Source organism: Meleagris gallopavo, chromosome 8 (genome assembly GCF_000146605.3).
Source record: "Meleagris gallopavo isolate NT-WF06-2002-E0010 breed Aviagen turkey brand Nicholas breeding stock chromosome 8, Turkey_5.1, whole genome shotgun sequence".
Lineage (NCBI taxonomy): Eukaryota > Metazoa > Chordata > Aves > Galliformes > Phasianidae > Meleagris > Meleagris gallopavo.
In genome coordinates, this window is record NC_015018.2 from 21390897 (window position 1) to 21405880 (window position 14984).

At 44.8% G+C, this 14984-nt stretch overlaps 1 protein-coding gene across 5 annotated transcripts in view; it reads left to right on the top strand.

Annotated features, from left to right (window-relative positions):
* ENTPD1 (ectonucleoside triphosphate diphosphohydrolase 1) overlaps positions 1-14233 on the top strand; it is a 47816-nt gene extending 33583 nt beyond the window's left edge. For all 5 annotated transcript variants that reach the window (XM_010714582.3, XM_019617712.2, XM_003208064.4 and 2 more), the window contains exons 2-10: positions 5447-5580; positions 5950-6067; positions 6725-6875; positions 7696-7855; positions 8760-8996; positions 9522-9782; positions 10217-10333; positions 10530-10667; positions 10770-14233. In XM_010714582.3, coding sequence (XP_010712884.1) covers positions 5467-5580; positions 5950-6067; positions 6725-6875; positions 7696-7855; positions 8760-8996; positions 9522-9782; positions 10217-10333; positions 10530-10667; positions 10770-10976 — 1503 coding nt within the window. In that variant the 5' untranslated portion in view covers positions 5447-5466 and the 3' untranslated portion in view covers positions 10977-14233. The remainder of the gene's footprint in view (positions 1-5446; positions 5581-5949; positions 6068-6724; positions 6876-7695; positions 7856-8759; positions 8997-9521; positions 9783-10216; positions 10334-10529; positions 10668-10769) is intronic.
* The last annotated feature ends 751 nt before the right edge of the window (positions 14234-14984 follow it).

The window sequence follows — 14984 nt, forward strand, 5'->3', positions numbered from 1 at the left end:
ATTATCAGTTTCACTGGAATTTCAGTGTTTATATGTCAGCATTTATGGGCACTTCATCTGGAAAACTATAATCCACTAAATGTGTATTTATAACTGTATAGAGCTATCACGCTAGTGCTTAAGACGCAAAGAATAATTAAAACTTGGAGTAGAGCTCCCTGTACAGTTCCACATAATAGCTACAAAAAGTGATGTAAATCCTAGTCTGAAGCTTGAATTCTAACTTCAAAGTGTTCAGTGTCTTGTCCTGATATTTTGAAGGAGAATCTCTCAAACCTAAGGAGTTCATATACTGTATATGGTCTTGTGTCAATAAGGCAAACCTGTGCCTCTTACCAGCCCAATAAAAGGCTTTCCTGACACATGTGGTTTACATCATTTTGCAGCAAAATATTCCTCATCAACCTCACCATGTGTGCCTTTCAGCATGACAAATTTCATGACTAGCAAAAGCTCATTTTCTCCCAGCAGGAGGATAATGTATGTACCCTGTATGTGCCTTGGCAGAACAGCAGCACTGATTGCTCCCATCCTCTCTCCCCACCATCACGAGCTCTCTGATTTGCTTGAGTTAGGGAATTCCGTAGGCTATATATGCCCTTTAGCTGGGCTGTACGACTGCACCAGCATCCCTGGAAACTGTGCTCAGGGAATCCATTGCTGAGAGGCTCCTAGCAGACTATGCAGCAACGTGGGTGATCAGTGGAAGAGCAACAGATGGGCACGGTTCAGTGTGATGCTGTCTTAGTCTGTGACATCATTCTGAGCCTCAAGGATGGCAGGTAGTGCCTTGGAACTCCCTTTCCTTAGAGCATGAAGTATGGCAAATTTAATTAAATGCAGTTAAATGTGGGTTTGTTGGGGTGGCATAGGAGTGATGTCAGGATGTCTCATCACTGGCTGTGATTGGTGTGCCTGAGGTAGCATTGGTGTGAAGTCCCCACTTTGCTTCATTTAGGCTGGGAATGCAGCGTCTCCTAGTGTAAGTGGCACATAATTGTGCAAGGCTCGTCTCTGCAGAACTGGTCAGGAGTGCTTGAGAAAAGAACAGATAGTTCTGAACTTGGAGAAGAGCTGCTGAACTGCACAGGTAGACAGAGAAGGCTAGAAAGGCAAAATCTGGAAGAGATCATTGTTTGTTATAAATGTTATAAATTGGTTTAAGTTAATAAATTCCAGGCCATTTGAAAGCTGCAGAAGTTTTGAGTCAGAGGTGGTCCAAAGACAAAGGGAATGTACTGGCAATGAATTGAGGCTGAAAATGAGAATGTTTCTGACTGTACAAATGTATACTGAGAGCAGAAAGGTGATGAGTGGGGAGCTGTCACTTGTCAGTGTGGCACTTGTGCAGTGGAAATGTTACTGCAGCACAGCCCTTCTGTAACAGGCTGAGTGTGAGCATCCAAAGCTAAGAGAAAATGTCACCTTCAGCTGTTGTGCTAACCCAGACCTTGGAACTGTATTCTAGTTAGTGGAGATGCTGGGTCACAGTGAGGTTATCTGAACTGAGTGTGACTGTGGACCATGCACAGCATCTCTCCCTAAATCAGTGTTACTTCTGTTTATTGCATCTCTTCAAGCAGCTGGCTGCCTCATTTCTTTTAACATTACTTGTGAAGTGAGAAGGAGCGGGGGGTGGCAGCCTTGGTCATGAGTGACATCTCCTGGCTCATGAGGCCACTGGGGACAGTGTGGTTTTGGCTGGAGGAAATTTCCTATTTGTCTCGACTCTGGAAGATGCTGGGGTCAATCCTGCTCGCTTGCTGTCGCACAAAGCTGCCTCCCACAGCATACAGCCTTCCTGGGTTCCTCATCAGGAGCAGCAGGATTTTGTAGCAGAGCGACTGCCAGCTGAAGTGCCTGCCAACATCACTCTCAGTTGATAGCTAACTCAGAGACAGAAATGATAGTAGATCTGTTTATGTTCTGGGCCCCGCACCAATCACTCGGAGCCAGCAGCAGCCCCTACAAAACAACAAAGAGACCAAAATTAGAAACAGACAGAGATACATGAGCAGCTGGGCTGTGCTCCAACATCTGGAGAGCACTCCATGCTTGCGCAGCTGGGCAGGGTGCAGCACCAGGCCCCCAGCTTCGGGGTGGGGAGAAAAGCAGCATAACTGCTATGCCTGCTTATGGCCTTACGTGATATTTTTTTTAACACCACTTACATAACAGGAGAAAGAGCAGAGATGTCTCTGGGCTCTGGCTGGAAACAGAGCTGAGAGGTTGTGCTCAGTATTTAGTTGTGGAAAACTGCTGGTGAAGAAGTGCTGGGGCCTGGCAATCACGGAGCTGCTGGGGGTGAAGGACTGGCTTGCATGTTGGGGGCTGAAGAGTGTCAGCACAGCATGCAGAAACATGGACATGAAGTACAGAGGAGCTGGAGGAGTCTAGGGAAAGCGTAGGTTCTGTAGGCATTACAGGAGCTGCAGTTATGTCTAGAGCTGGTGGAAATAATCAAGTGTATAGGAAAAGGAGCTTGTTCAAACACCTCAACTTCCTGAGCAAATTGCAGGTCAAATTTTAATCGCATTGAATTCTTTATCTGGATTTTGCAATGTTTAAAGGAAATTGTGTTCAATCTATACATTTCTACAGTGCCATTTAGCAGATTTTTGGTTTTGCTAGCTTACTCACTGAGTTATGCTTGTCATTTGTACTTTGTATTTGGTTTCAACAAAACAGTCTTTGGTGGCATAAGAGTTCATGCAAATAGATGCTCTGGTATGGGATACAGCAATGAAATCACTGTCTCAGAGTCCTTATCACAGTCCTGACAAGGGCCCGTGACACTGAGTTACAATTCAGGAGGTGAGGGTTGTGTTCAGGACTAAGAAAATAATATGCCTTGGAAAATAAATGACTCATCTGAGGCTGCAAGTGGGATGCAGAAAATTATTATGTCTCTGCCTACAGGCAAGGGATCTCTAGGCCCATTTCATTAGGAAAATTGTTCCTAATCTGTTGCTGCTGAAAACATGCAGTTGCCAAAGAATACCCATCATGACAGGAAATCTGAAAATCTTAGAACTGATGCAAAGGCATGCATCTTTCAGCCCTGTGTCAGTAAGCACCCAACAAGGCTGTTAGTAGCTCTTCTATACAAGAGTAAAGATGGCAACAGTTACGTGGGTTTTCTGTGCAGCTGTCAGCAGCAGTTCCAGTTTTCAACCATGCTTCATTGGAGCTGTTGGAGAGGGTCCAGAGGAGGGCCACAAAGATGATCAGAGGTCTGGAGCACCTCCCCTACTGAGACAGGCTGAGGGATCTGGGCTTGTTCAGCCTGGAGAAGAGAAGGCTGCGAGGAGACTTCATTGCATCCTTCCAGTATTTAAAAGGGGAATATAAACAGGAGGGGAATCAACTTTTTACAAGGATAGACAGCAATAGGACAAGGGGGAATGGTTTTAAGCTCAAAGAGGGAAGGTTCGGATGTCAGGGGGAAATTCTTCACAGAGAGAGTGGTGAGATGCTGGAACAGGTTGCCCGGAGAGGTTGTGGGTGCTCAATCCCTGGAAGTGTTCAAGAGCGGGTTGGATGGGGCTCTGGGCAACCTGGTCTAGAACCAGATCTGGAGGTTGGTGGCCTTGCCTGTGCAGGGGGGTTGGAATTCGATGATCATTGGGATCCCTTTGAACCCAAGCCATTCTAAGCTTCATTTGTATCTATACTGTGCAGCTAGTTATATCACCTGCTTGTATTCATTTTTCTAGTGTTAAAGTAATTTTTGTTCAATGGACATGTTCAGTACATTCGTAATCTGAGCCAACTATCTCCATCAGGAGGAAAAGTCTCCCAGCTGTCACACTCTGCTGTTTTTAATCATTTCAAGCCTTGAGTTCTGGGGCCCTTTTGAAGAAAGCAATATAAAATGCATTCTGCCCTCCTACTGTCTGGTATGTGTACTAGACTGTTTTTTCTAAGCTACATTCTTGGAGATATTGGCAAGCATGCTGTGCCTCTAACAGACAGTCACAAAATATGAGCATAACAAGCTTCCAAATTTTGCTGTTAGCCTCAGCAGATGTAAGCACAATGAGAGAGCACAAAGCTCCAGGTCAGCATTAGGCTCCTCCAGGACCTCCTTGTGGGGAGATTTTCAGAACAAGTTTTCTCAGAACTTCTAGATTCCATTCTCCTTAGATGGATGGGAAGCAACTATTTGTCTACAGATGCAGAGCTTTCAAGAACTTCCCCCCATCTTTTTCAGAAGTTAGCCCAAATGAAGTCACTCCAGGATGTTGGGTCGTTTGTAGAGCTGGACAGCACTTGGTGTAGTTCTGGCATCTGGGACAAACTTCAATGTGAAACAGAGTTGTTAGAAGATGGTTCTCTTCTGAGCATGAATGCTTCTTATATTTGCATTTGTGATGTGGGATGCCTGGATGGATTTGGAGAACTACTCCACTACTGCCTAAAGGACTGGAGAATCAATAACTTCTGGAACTGAAGTTCTGCTGTACAGATGCAGAGCAAACATGGTTACTTTATATTTTTGGACAGTGAATTGGAGAGTTGATATCTCTGCCTGCACGGAGGTATTGTCACCCTGAATGACCCATAACGGATTTCTAAACATCTCAAAGAGAATTTGTGTACCAGGAAAACAGAAATTAGCACCCATGTGAGCAGTAAGGCAAACTGTACTTTTGACTATGGAATTTCAGTGTGGGTAGAAATAGATTTCATGTAGTAGAAAGAACAGGTACTAGAGTGCCAAAGCTCTCTGTTAGTTGAAACTATTCAATTTACAGCTAGATTATATGTCTACAAAATATTTTTGCAGATACCTTGTCTAGAGCCTTGTGTTATGGATTGTATTTTATTAAACAATACTAAAGTGACTGAGCCTAAGTTGTGAACTGAAATTTCCACCATGGGAGATGGAAGGAGAAGCCAAAGCAGAAAAATACAATAGGCAACATTGTGCTGGCCATTAGTATGTTCTGAAAACTCAAAAGCTATATTGGTTCTGAATTATTTCTGCCGACCATAAGTAGCTTTTTTAGACAATTCTACTGCTGACAATGTATTTTAAACTACAAAAATATTAATTTACTTTTTTTTTTTTTAATATAGCATTGCTAATTCAGGACAGCACTGCTTAAACAGTACAGAAATGTTAGTGTTAGACTTTGTAAATGCATTATCAGTGACAAGAATGTTGTAAATTCTTTTTAACATTGTAAAAACCTGAAGCACAAAGTATACAGTGATAGAGTGTGGCAGGGGTTAAAGCTCTTGGCTCTGCTGAGCTTTGTTGTTTTTAAATTAGCAGTCTCTTCTTTCAGCTTCTCAGTGGTTATTGAAACAAAGACAGAGCTATGGAAAAAGCTGGTGCTTGTCCCATGCAAACAGTATTTGGAACACAGGAACATGCCTGAAGACTTTTGAGGTGGGGTAAATTGGGTTACAGGATGCTAACATCCTTTTTCTGCTCTAGTCACAGGTACCAAACCAAAGATGTCCACAACAAGGAAAATTCTACTCATACTCGGATTCCTCTCCACTTTGGCTGCAATTGCTTTAATTACTGTAGCAGTGACCCAAAACCAGCCACTTCCGAAGAATGTCAAGGTATTGCAAGCTGAAGCTCTTACAGGAAAACAAGCCAAGCAGAGGTTTAGGCATGCATGGTGCTCAAGGACATGTTGCTGTCCCTGTTGGGTCTGGCTGATCTCCATTTCTGGCTCCATGCATCTTAAGCAACCTGATCAAAACAGATATGCCTTCACAGGAGACCATCTCCTAAGTAATCATTTACAATCTTGCTACTGCTCTCATTCCCTTTAATGAAAACCTAGAACAAAACATTACATGCGGAGAGTAATGACATGGCATGTCCCCACAGTTGCCAGATTTGCTGTTCATTTCTGCTCATGCTCATGCATTTGCTTTTTCAACTCAGTGGCTCAGGTGTGATGACAGGATCTATTTTGTCCACAGTATGGGATTGTGCTCGATGCGGGGTCATCCCACACAAACCTGTATGTGTATGAGTGGCCAGCAGAGAAGGAGAATGACACTGGAGTGGTGCAGCAGGTGGAGGTGTGTAAAGTTGAAGGTAAGAGGAAAGAAGGAAGCAGTGAAAGGGGATGAATTGGAAAGAGAATGTGGCGAAAGGGTGGTGGAGATGAAATTTGGGGAACTGACCAAAAGTGACAGCAGCATTAAATCTGTGAACTAACGTATATTCCACTGCTTCCTGCTAAGAACTTGTTGCTTCCCAAGACTTTCCAAGAGAAAAGTTGGGTCCATTTTTCCTTTCATTTGGGGATGCACAGAGTTAAATGCTTTTTGGAAAGAACTACACTAAGGGTTGTACTTGACAACAACAAAATGCAATTTCTGTGTGTACCTTTGCTGAAGCACTGATAAACATCAGTGAAAAAGGACACTCTGATCTCATTTTAAAGGAAAAAAGTTGGTCTTATGTGATAAGGTTACTAAACTTAAGCATGTTGTGGTTTATTTTTTTTTTTAATAATATTTAATTGCTATGTAGATATGTAATGGTTTTGGAAGGCATAAAGTATGCTGTCAGTCACAGCTTTTGTCAGAGGAATGACTGATGCTTTAGGGTTTCTAAAACCAAGAAATGGGGTGGTTGAATCAACTGTTGCTGCTTGTGCTAGTGATATTCTTTAGTGCACAAGGCTCATGACAGCCCTCGCAGGTTATGCTTGGAGATGGTGCAATGAAGTCTTCCAATTTCTTGCAGGCCCAGGGATCTCAGGTTACTCCCAGACTACAGAGAAGGCAGGTCCCTCTCTGGTGCAGTGCCTCCAACAAGCTGAAGAGGTGATACCCTTAAAGCAGCATCGAGAGACACCCGTCTACCTCGGAGCAACTGCTGGCATGCGGCTCCTCAGGTACCACAGTGCTCATGTCCTTCCCTTGCACCTTAGACCACCATAGATACCAAGTGGTGTCTCTGCAGTGAAGTCACTGGAAATGCTACAAGCTGGTGCTGTGTCCAGATTTCCATCCCTCTGGACCCCTAGTCTCCCCAGACTCTTCCCCACTTGCCTGGCAGATCTGTTTCCACCTGCTCCCCCGTTCCATCTTCTCCAGCACCCGTGTGCAACACAGACACCATGAAGGATAGCCATTCCCAAACTGCTACTTGGAGAAATTGTTCAAACATCTCTCACACTCTAGTAATAGATTTGACCCACAGTTTTTGTGTGCTGTCATGTTTTAACTTCCTACATACTTCGACTTAGCCTGAAATCACCAAAGCTAAGGTAACTTTATATAGTTCAAATTTATGATTTTTCTTGGGGTGACTCAGACCTGTTACCTGGCTGGACTGGGGAGCTAATTTCATGTGTTTTGTCTAGGGAAACTCCCTGGGGATATCAGAAGACATGGTCTCTTATGAAATGGTGAAAAGTGAGAAGGATCTCCCCAGGGTGATCCTTACCAAGGAATGTGCTCTAGGAGAGCAAGGGAGCTATGCTTCAGTTCCTGCTGTCAGCTGCAGTGCCTGTGTCCGGGCTGGTAGCAGCTGTGCTGTCAAGGTGTGACCGAGAGACACGGCCAGTTACAGCTGGATGTACCCATGTGAAGGACTGTCATGTTATAACTGACGGTTGGTGGGGGGTTGCAGCCTATCTGCTCAGAGTGAAGCCCATAAGCTGCTGAGGGCTGTCAGCTGCAGTCATTCCATCCTTTCTTCCATTCATTCAGGTTGGAAAATAAAGATGCAGCTGACAAAGTCTTGTCCTCAGTAGAGAAGACACTACGCTCAGCTCCCTTCAATTTCCAGGGTGCCAGAATCATCAGTGGTCAGGAAGAAGGAGCCTATGGATGGATCACCATTAACTACTTGCTTGGTAATTTCAAGCAGGTATTGTATCACTGACAAGTCCAGATTTGAACCACTGGCTGGCAGTGCTGTCATGCCTTTCATGAGGGTGTTTCAGGAGGCTCCCTGTGAGACATTTATCAGAGATCAGGATGCTGTGCTTCTTGCGTCAGCAGTTACTGTCGATAGTCTTAGAGCAGTGAAATAAAACAACAGTTTCAATAACTTCTCACAGGTACAGCATCCTCCTCACTTGCTGATCTAAAATACTTCTGTGCTTGGTTAAATATCTGCAAAGTATCACTAGTACTGGAAGGGAGCATATAAACAGGAAGAGGAACAGCTGTTTACAAGGACAGATAGTGATAGGACAAGGGGGAATGGTCCTAAACTGAGATAGGGGAGGTTTAGGTTAGATATTAGGAGGAAGTTTTTGACACAGAGTGGTGACACACTGGAACAGGTTGCCCAAGGAGGTTGTGGATGGCCCATCCCTGGAGGCACTGAAGGCAATGCTGGATGTGGCTCTGGGCAGCCTGGTCTGGTGGCTGGCGACCATGGCAGGGGGGTTGAAACTAGATGATTATTGTGGTCTTTTTCAACCCAGGCTAAAAGGAAAAAAAAACAAAAAACTTTTCATTATTTGATGATGATTCTTTACTATCAGATTTATAAATCATCTGGGCACTGAAAAGAAAACTGATTTTCCACATAGCAGTTGTGTTCATTACATGTTCTTCAACTTCTTGCAAACACTTGGACGTGATCCATCTTATGTTCTTCTGAGCCTGTACCTTGTTCTGGTTCTCACCTCGTGCCCCCCTCGAAGCCGTACTCCCTTTCCTGCATTCTGTCCTTCTGCTACTATTCTACGAAGACTTTCTGTTTTTGTTCCCGAGTACATTTTCTCCATGCCTAATGTATCTGTACTTTTAATTTTTTCAAGTCTGGCTGGAAAAAATTTCTACATTCACTGAAATCCACAAGTGAGACATCAGGAGCATTAGACCTTGGAGGAGCCTCAACACAGATTACATTTGTACCAGCTGAAATCTCTTCTGAGTCCCCACAGAACTTGCTGTATTTCCGCCTCTATGGCAAGGATTACCAAGTGTATACACACAGCTTCCTTTGCTATGGAAAGGACCAGGCTCTGCAACAGAAACTGGCCAGGGACCTGCAGGCAAGTATATCTAGGGTGGTAGGTAGAGGTTCACACTGGACTCTCACAGCTTTGACATACTGGTGCTGCTGTGTCCTGGCTAAAAGTCGCATCACTTAGCCTGGATTTGGAAAGTGTTGTTATCCTCCATAAAGTTTGGTTAGATGACAGATGACAGCCAACATTCTCAATTGGAGATGTCTTGACTGATTGGCATGAGATAGCAGCAATACTGTGCTTGACTGAAAAAGATAGTGGAGATGGTGCTTCACCATCTGAGAGAATCCCAAAGCAACAGCAGCTTCAGAAAATATGGCTGGAACTTGCCCAAGGTCTGATAGGGAGAATGCAAGAGAGCAAAAAGCAGTAGCCACATGTCCCAAATTATGGCTAAAGCCTTAAGTTTATCCTCACCTTTGACCCAGTGTTTGTGTGTCTTGGCACGATGTACCATGACAAGTGCCTTGTGGTCACCCTTCCTTGTGTTTTTTCCCAGTGTGTTATTCTAGAGTGAAATATAACAGCTTGTGTGAATCTTATTTTCAGAGCACAGAGAACGGCAGCCTCTTTGATCCATGCTTTCACCAAGGATATCAGAGAACTATAAGTATCAGTAATTTCTTCAAAAACCCTTGTACGTCAGTCGAGAAAAAACAATTCCCTTTCAGCCAGCTGTATATTGAAGGAGAGGGGAATTATGAAAAATGCCGAAGAAATATCCAGAATCTCTTTAACAAAAGCGACTGTCCTTACTCCAGCTGCTCCTTCAATGGGATATATCTACCTTCATTACAGGGGGACTTTGGGGTAGGTTTGCATTCTTCAACTCCCTATAATTCAGATCATCAGAAGAAGAGAAACTCAGAACAATGCTGGAGTGTATTATCCATGAGTGGGGCAGAAGTTCATTTCCAAGATAACTTTTTAGACGTGAAACTACAAAAATAGTCTTTGTTGTCTGGCTGTGAAGACAACAAATATAAGAGCTACCATAGTAGTACCGGCCTACCAGGCAGTGGTACTTCATTTACATTCATTTTTAAAGCTGTCCCTCCCAATGGCCAGCATCAGGGACAGGAGAGCTTGTCACAGGCCATGTGTCATAGAGTTGATTCATGTACAAAACTGTGTGAGCATTACTGAAGCCAGCCAGCTCACCTGACTGTTTCTTGTGTTTCTCTAAATAAAGCTGTCTTGTGGGATTACTGTTGTCCTGCTCAAGTTAAAATATTCTCTTTCAGGCCTTTTCTGCTTTCTACTTTGTGATGAACTTTTTGAACCTGACAAATGATGTCCCCTTCACCCTGGGCGAAGTGACCAGTGCTATTGAGAAATTCTGCGCCCGGCCTTGGCATGAGGTGAGCAGTGCTGCTTCTCTGCAGTGGGGCAGAGTGACCAAGTCCCAAGCGTTGCTGATGCTTCCCAATAGGGTGTGTGGCTGGGGGTAATTTCCAAGGCAGGCATCCCTCAGCACCTGCAGTGAATGTTCAAGTGCAAGCTGGAGCTGCAGGAAAATGGGTTTAGCAGCCTGGTGACTTCTCCCTCTTTTCCTAGGTGAAGCTACAGTATCATCAAATAAAAGAAAAGTACCTGAGCGAATATTGCTTCTCTGGAGCCTATATCCTCTCCCTACTGGAAAATGGCTATGGATTCACTATAGAGAACTGGCAAACGATCCACTTCCTTGGAAAGGTATGTTGATTGCCACCTCTGCTATACAGCTTTACCCATCTTCCACAGGGATGATACTGCCCTGGCACCTTCCATCTCTGATTCTGCTCTTCTCCATTTCAGATTGGCAGCAGCGATGCAGGCTGGACGCTGGGCTACATGCTGAACCTGACCAACATGATCCCTGCGGAGGAGCCTCCTGCACCTCCTCTTTCCTACAGCAGCTATGTGGGGCTGATGGTTCTGTGCTCCCTTGTGCTGGTATCAGTGATCCTGCTTGCCTGGCTTCTCTTCCACAAGCCCAAGTGCCTGCAGAAAGGGATCGTCTAGGACGAGCTATGGAGGGAGAGGGGCCCCAGCTGCTCAGGGCTAGGAGCCCACTGAAGACCAGGCTGTAGTGCAGAATCCCTCTCTCTGAAGCTACTGACTGTGTACAACAAGGGCATTTGTCTCTTTTAAGCCTCACTTGCACTGACAGATGTTGGGACACCAGTCTCGCCACCTCTATACCACGGACAGACAAGCGAGCGTTCCCTTCTTGAATGGGTCGTATTTTCATTCACTGAAACTCTGCTGCTTGTTATTTTTATTGCCTTGTGCATAGCATTATGAAGAAAAAAGCAGCACCAATCTTTGGGAGCCAGTGCTCCTGCAAGAGTAATCTCAGGGTCCCACACGCCGCTCTTGGGAGTGATCACACAGGGTGATCCAGCTTCTCCTCTGCTGAAGCTGTTCCCGAGAGCCATTCCAGCAGGGAAATTGCACCAGCACATCTCTGCTTGCCAGGCGTGGTCACGTGTAGCCAGCTAGCCCTCAAAGGCTGGTCATGCTCCCAAATGTCGCTCTGGGACAAGAAGGGATGGGAATGAAGAAACTGAGCGTGCTGGTGATTATTGGTCCTTAGCTGGGCTCTGGCAGCGGTCTGCTCCTTGCACAGGTGGCAAGAAGCCTCTTTCCCACATCTTCCTGATGTTTTTGCTGGACCAAAGCTGGCTCACTGTTACACTGAGCCATTCCCATGTCCCTAGGTTGACTGTGCATCAAAACATGAGTACCCAGCCAGACATTGCTGATTATTGTAGGAAAAGCTCATCCTAGCCAAGGATTCTTGACAAGTAGTGAGCACATATATCTACAGGAACTCTGATCTGATCAGCGTGCCTCCAAGTATACATCCATTAAAACAATCCACTGTCATTGTGCTGATCATACAGAAGTCTCTGATCTAGGGAAAATGTTTTTTGGGCCATTTCCCTTTACAAAAAGACAGCTGGTAAGAGCCAGCAGGAGCGCACACAGCCACACTTTCCATCAGCAAAAGCATGGAAAATTTGCCTTTCTTTCCCTCATGGCTTAGGCTACTCCCCAAACAGTAACACCTAGGTGCTATAAGTGCACTTACCACAGCCCATCTTCTAGTGCACAACTAGATGGTGCCACTGATCAGGTTTATGAATCGGTTTCTTCTGTTACCTATTCCATGGCCCAAAACAGGGAGGTAAGTCAGCAATCAATTTTTATGGCAATTGGAAACCACTGGTACCTATTTTCTTGGGCAGTAATCTAAGAAATCTCTTAGATTAATGAAACACATGTGCTGGAGGCCAAAAGAAAGCAGATATTGTGGAGAGAAAGGCATAGCAGGGTCACCTTTGCCTGTTTCCCTGAGCAAAGCTGCAGGAAAAGCAGGAGATGCAACCTGGATGAAGCTTTCTCCCTTGGGCAAACACAGATGTATAGCTCAGGGCTTTTGTGCTTTCCCAGCTTGTCCTTCCGCACAGTGCAGGCTGGAAAATGTCCCCTACTTGTTTCTAGTTCATGCCTGGAAGTAGGAGCCATGACATATTGAAGGTAAAGGGGAAAATATACCCTGTCCTATAGTAAGATGTTAGGGCATTTTTTCAAAAACGCTCTTTTTTTTGCTCTGAATTAGCTGGCTTTAGCTTCTGATGGATCTTGATCCGCCAGTTTCAAAAAGACTACTCTTTGCTATCAAAATCCCTTCTATTCTTGTTGGTGCTTGGAAGTCAGCATTGTATCATATTAAATATTGACCTTCATTCTGTAAAGTGCTTTGTCTTGACACACGTGTAGCTCTTGAGTCACCTTCCATGCAATTTTGTACACCTGAAGTTTGGACACCAAAGGTTTCAGCAACAAGTGGTAGTAGATGCCCTAACACCATATATAAAAGTAACAGCCCTTGTTCTCTTGATCTATACTCTTTTTCCTACTCATATATCTCAGGGTCAGATCTGTTCACTTAAGGTTTTGTAAGGAGCTGTTTTGTTCAGTTTAGCTCTTGCAAGTTGGCCTTATTTTACTGCCATGGCACTCCAGAATGGCTGCTATCTCGTGGTGTACATCAGTCTTTTGTCATGAGATGTTTTGCCTTCTGCCTGCTCTGCTGGAACACATACTGTTCTAAGAACATTTCTCTAAGTGATCGAGGTCAACCCACAAATGACATTTCCCCACGCTGTTTGTTCTTTTTCCAATTTGTTTTACACAGAGATGTGGGAATTCATCTAGACGTGGAGCCTTCTTTCTGTCATTTTCACCCAGGACATGTATATAGATGAGACTTAACAATAATCTTTGGTCAGGGTAGGAAGGTAGGAGATCTCATCACGGAGCCGGCAGCTGCCAGTGCTGCTTAGCTTTGTCTGGCAGATCCATCAGGAAGTTTCTGAAACAGATGCAGAAAATCCATGTGGAAATTGGCATGGAGAGAGCCTGTGCCAGTCTGCTGTTCTGGTCCCTGCTAAAGGTTTATGCCAGAGGAAAGGAGTTGAAGTACAGAACCTGGGAGAAAAGCTTCAGCAGTGCTTTGTAACTTTACTTGCAGGTACTACAGTATTACCATTGTAAGCCTTTGTTTCTGGAGTCAGGTGATTGTCTGGTATCATGGCTTTCTCTTGTCTTCCTTCTGTTCTGTTCACAAAACAGCAACAAATCAAAAGGTAAAAGGCCCCAGAGGAGATAAATATATTAATTATGTTATTTTTAAAACTTAATGACTTTTAGAACACATTTATGAGACAATCCTTGGAACTAGTATTTCTAAGGGGATACCAGCTGTGCCATTGAAATCACCAAGCAAGCTGAGGCTCCAGGAATAGGTTGGCTAAGGGCATCCTACTGTGGCGAGACCCGCATCACTCACTGGCTGTGCTTGAACCTTCCCAGCAAAAGGTATGGTTGTTCTTCTCAACAACCTCCTCTGCCATTGCAGGATTCGGTCTGTGGAAGCTGCCTAAAACCCTGGCTCAGATATGAGATTTAATGAATGTTAATTTTCTTGCTTCTGTGCTGTGTCTGACCCAGCAGTGTATGGCTCAAGTGTACGTTCCAGAGTCACTCAAGGACTTCACCCACCATGAATACTATGAAAGATAGTGGGGGGAATTTCCAAATATGTCCAGTGTTAGTAATGTCATATCATTTCTTTTGTTAATACAGTTGATCTGCCTCTCTGATAAATATCTGTGCCTTATTTCTAATTTGCTAGAGTCTGGCTTTAATTTCCAGCTCCTAGCTCCTCTTCAGTTTTGCTCTTCTGCTTTAAAACATATTTTAACACCGCACGTTCTTGTCTTGAATATATTTATATGCTACTCAGCTTCACTGGGCTGTCCAGACCCCAGCCCCTGGTCTCTCCTGTCCCTGTGTTTTGTCACCAGGAGGAGGAGCCATGAGAGGTGCTGCAGGGTGAGTTGCATGGCATGGAGGCTAGGATGTTGAGCAGTACTGTTTGTGAAGGTTCCTTGCAGGCTAATTGCTCACTTGGCTGAGCACAGGAGCAGTCTGAGCCCTCTGGGGCTGATGACTTCCACACCCACAAGCTCTCTCCCATTCACCTCAGAGTTGGATCAGAGGCAAAACTGTCAGTAACAGTCGGGGAGAGAGAAGAGAAAGCTGCTGGGTGGATGAAGCTTTCCCACCCCTCTTGCAGAGAGCAACCCACTCCGCAGCAGACCTTAAGAAGTACCCTTCATTCCTCACCCAGCACAGCCAGCTCTCCCCTCTGCATGGGCTGAGGAAAGCAGTCCCTGTGCCCTGTCACTCGGCTGTGCAATTCATGTGGCTTCACCCTGGTGAAATGGGTCTCAGTTTATTCTGATACACACACCGATTCTCTGTATCCTTATCACAATAAAGGCTTCTTTACCCATGCCAGCAATGCTCTCAGACTGCTTTTCAGAAGATGGGAATGACCCAGGGGTAGGATGAAGCTTTTGGCATAGAAGATGGAAAAGTCTTGAGGTGAGGTTTTCTCTGCTACCAGCTGCCCACTGCTTTTCTGTGTCAGATCTGGAGCTCCTGGTGGCTGGAGGG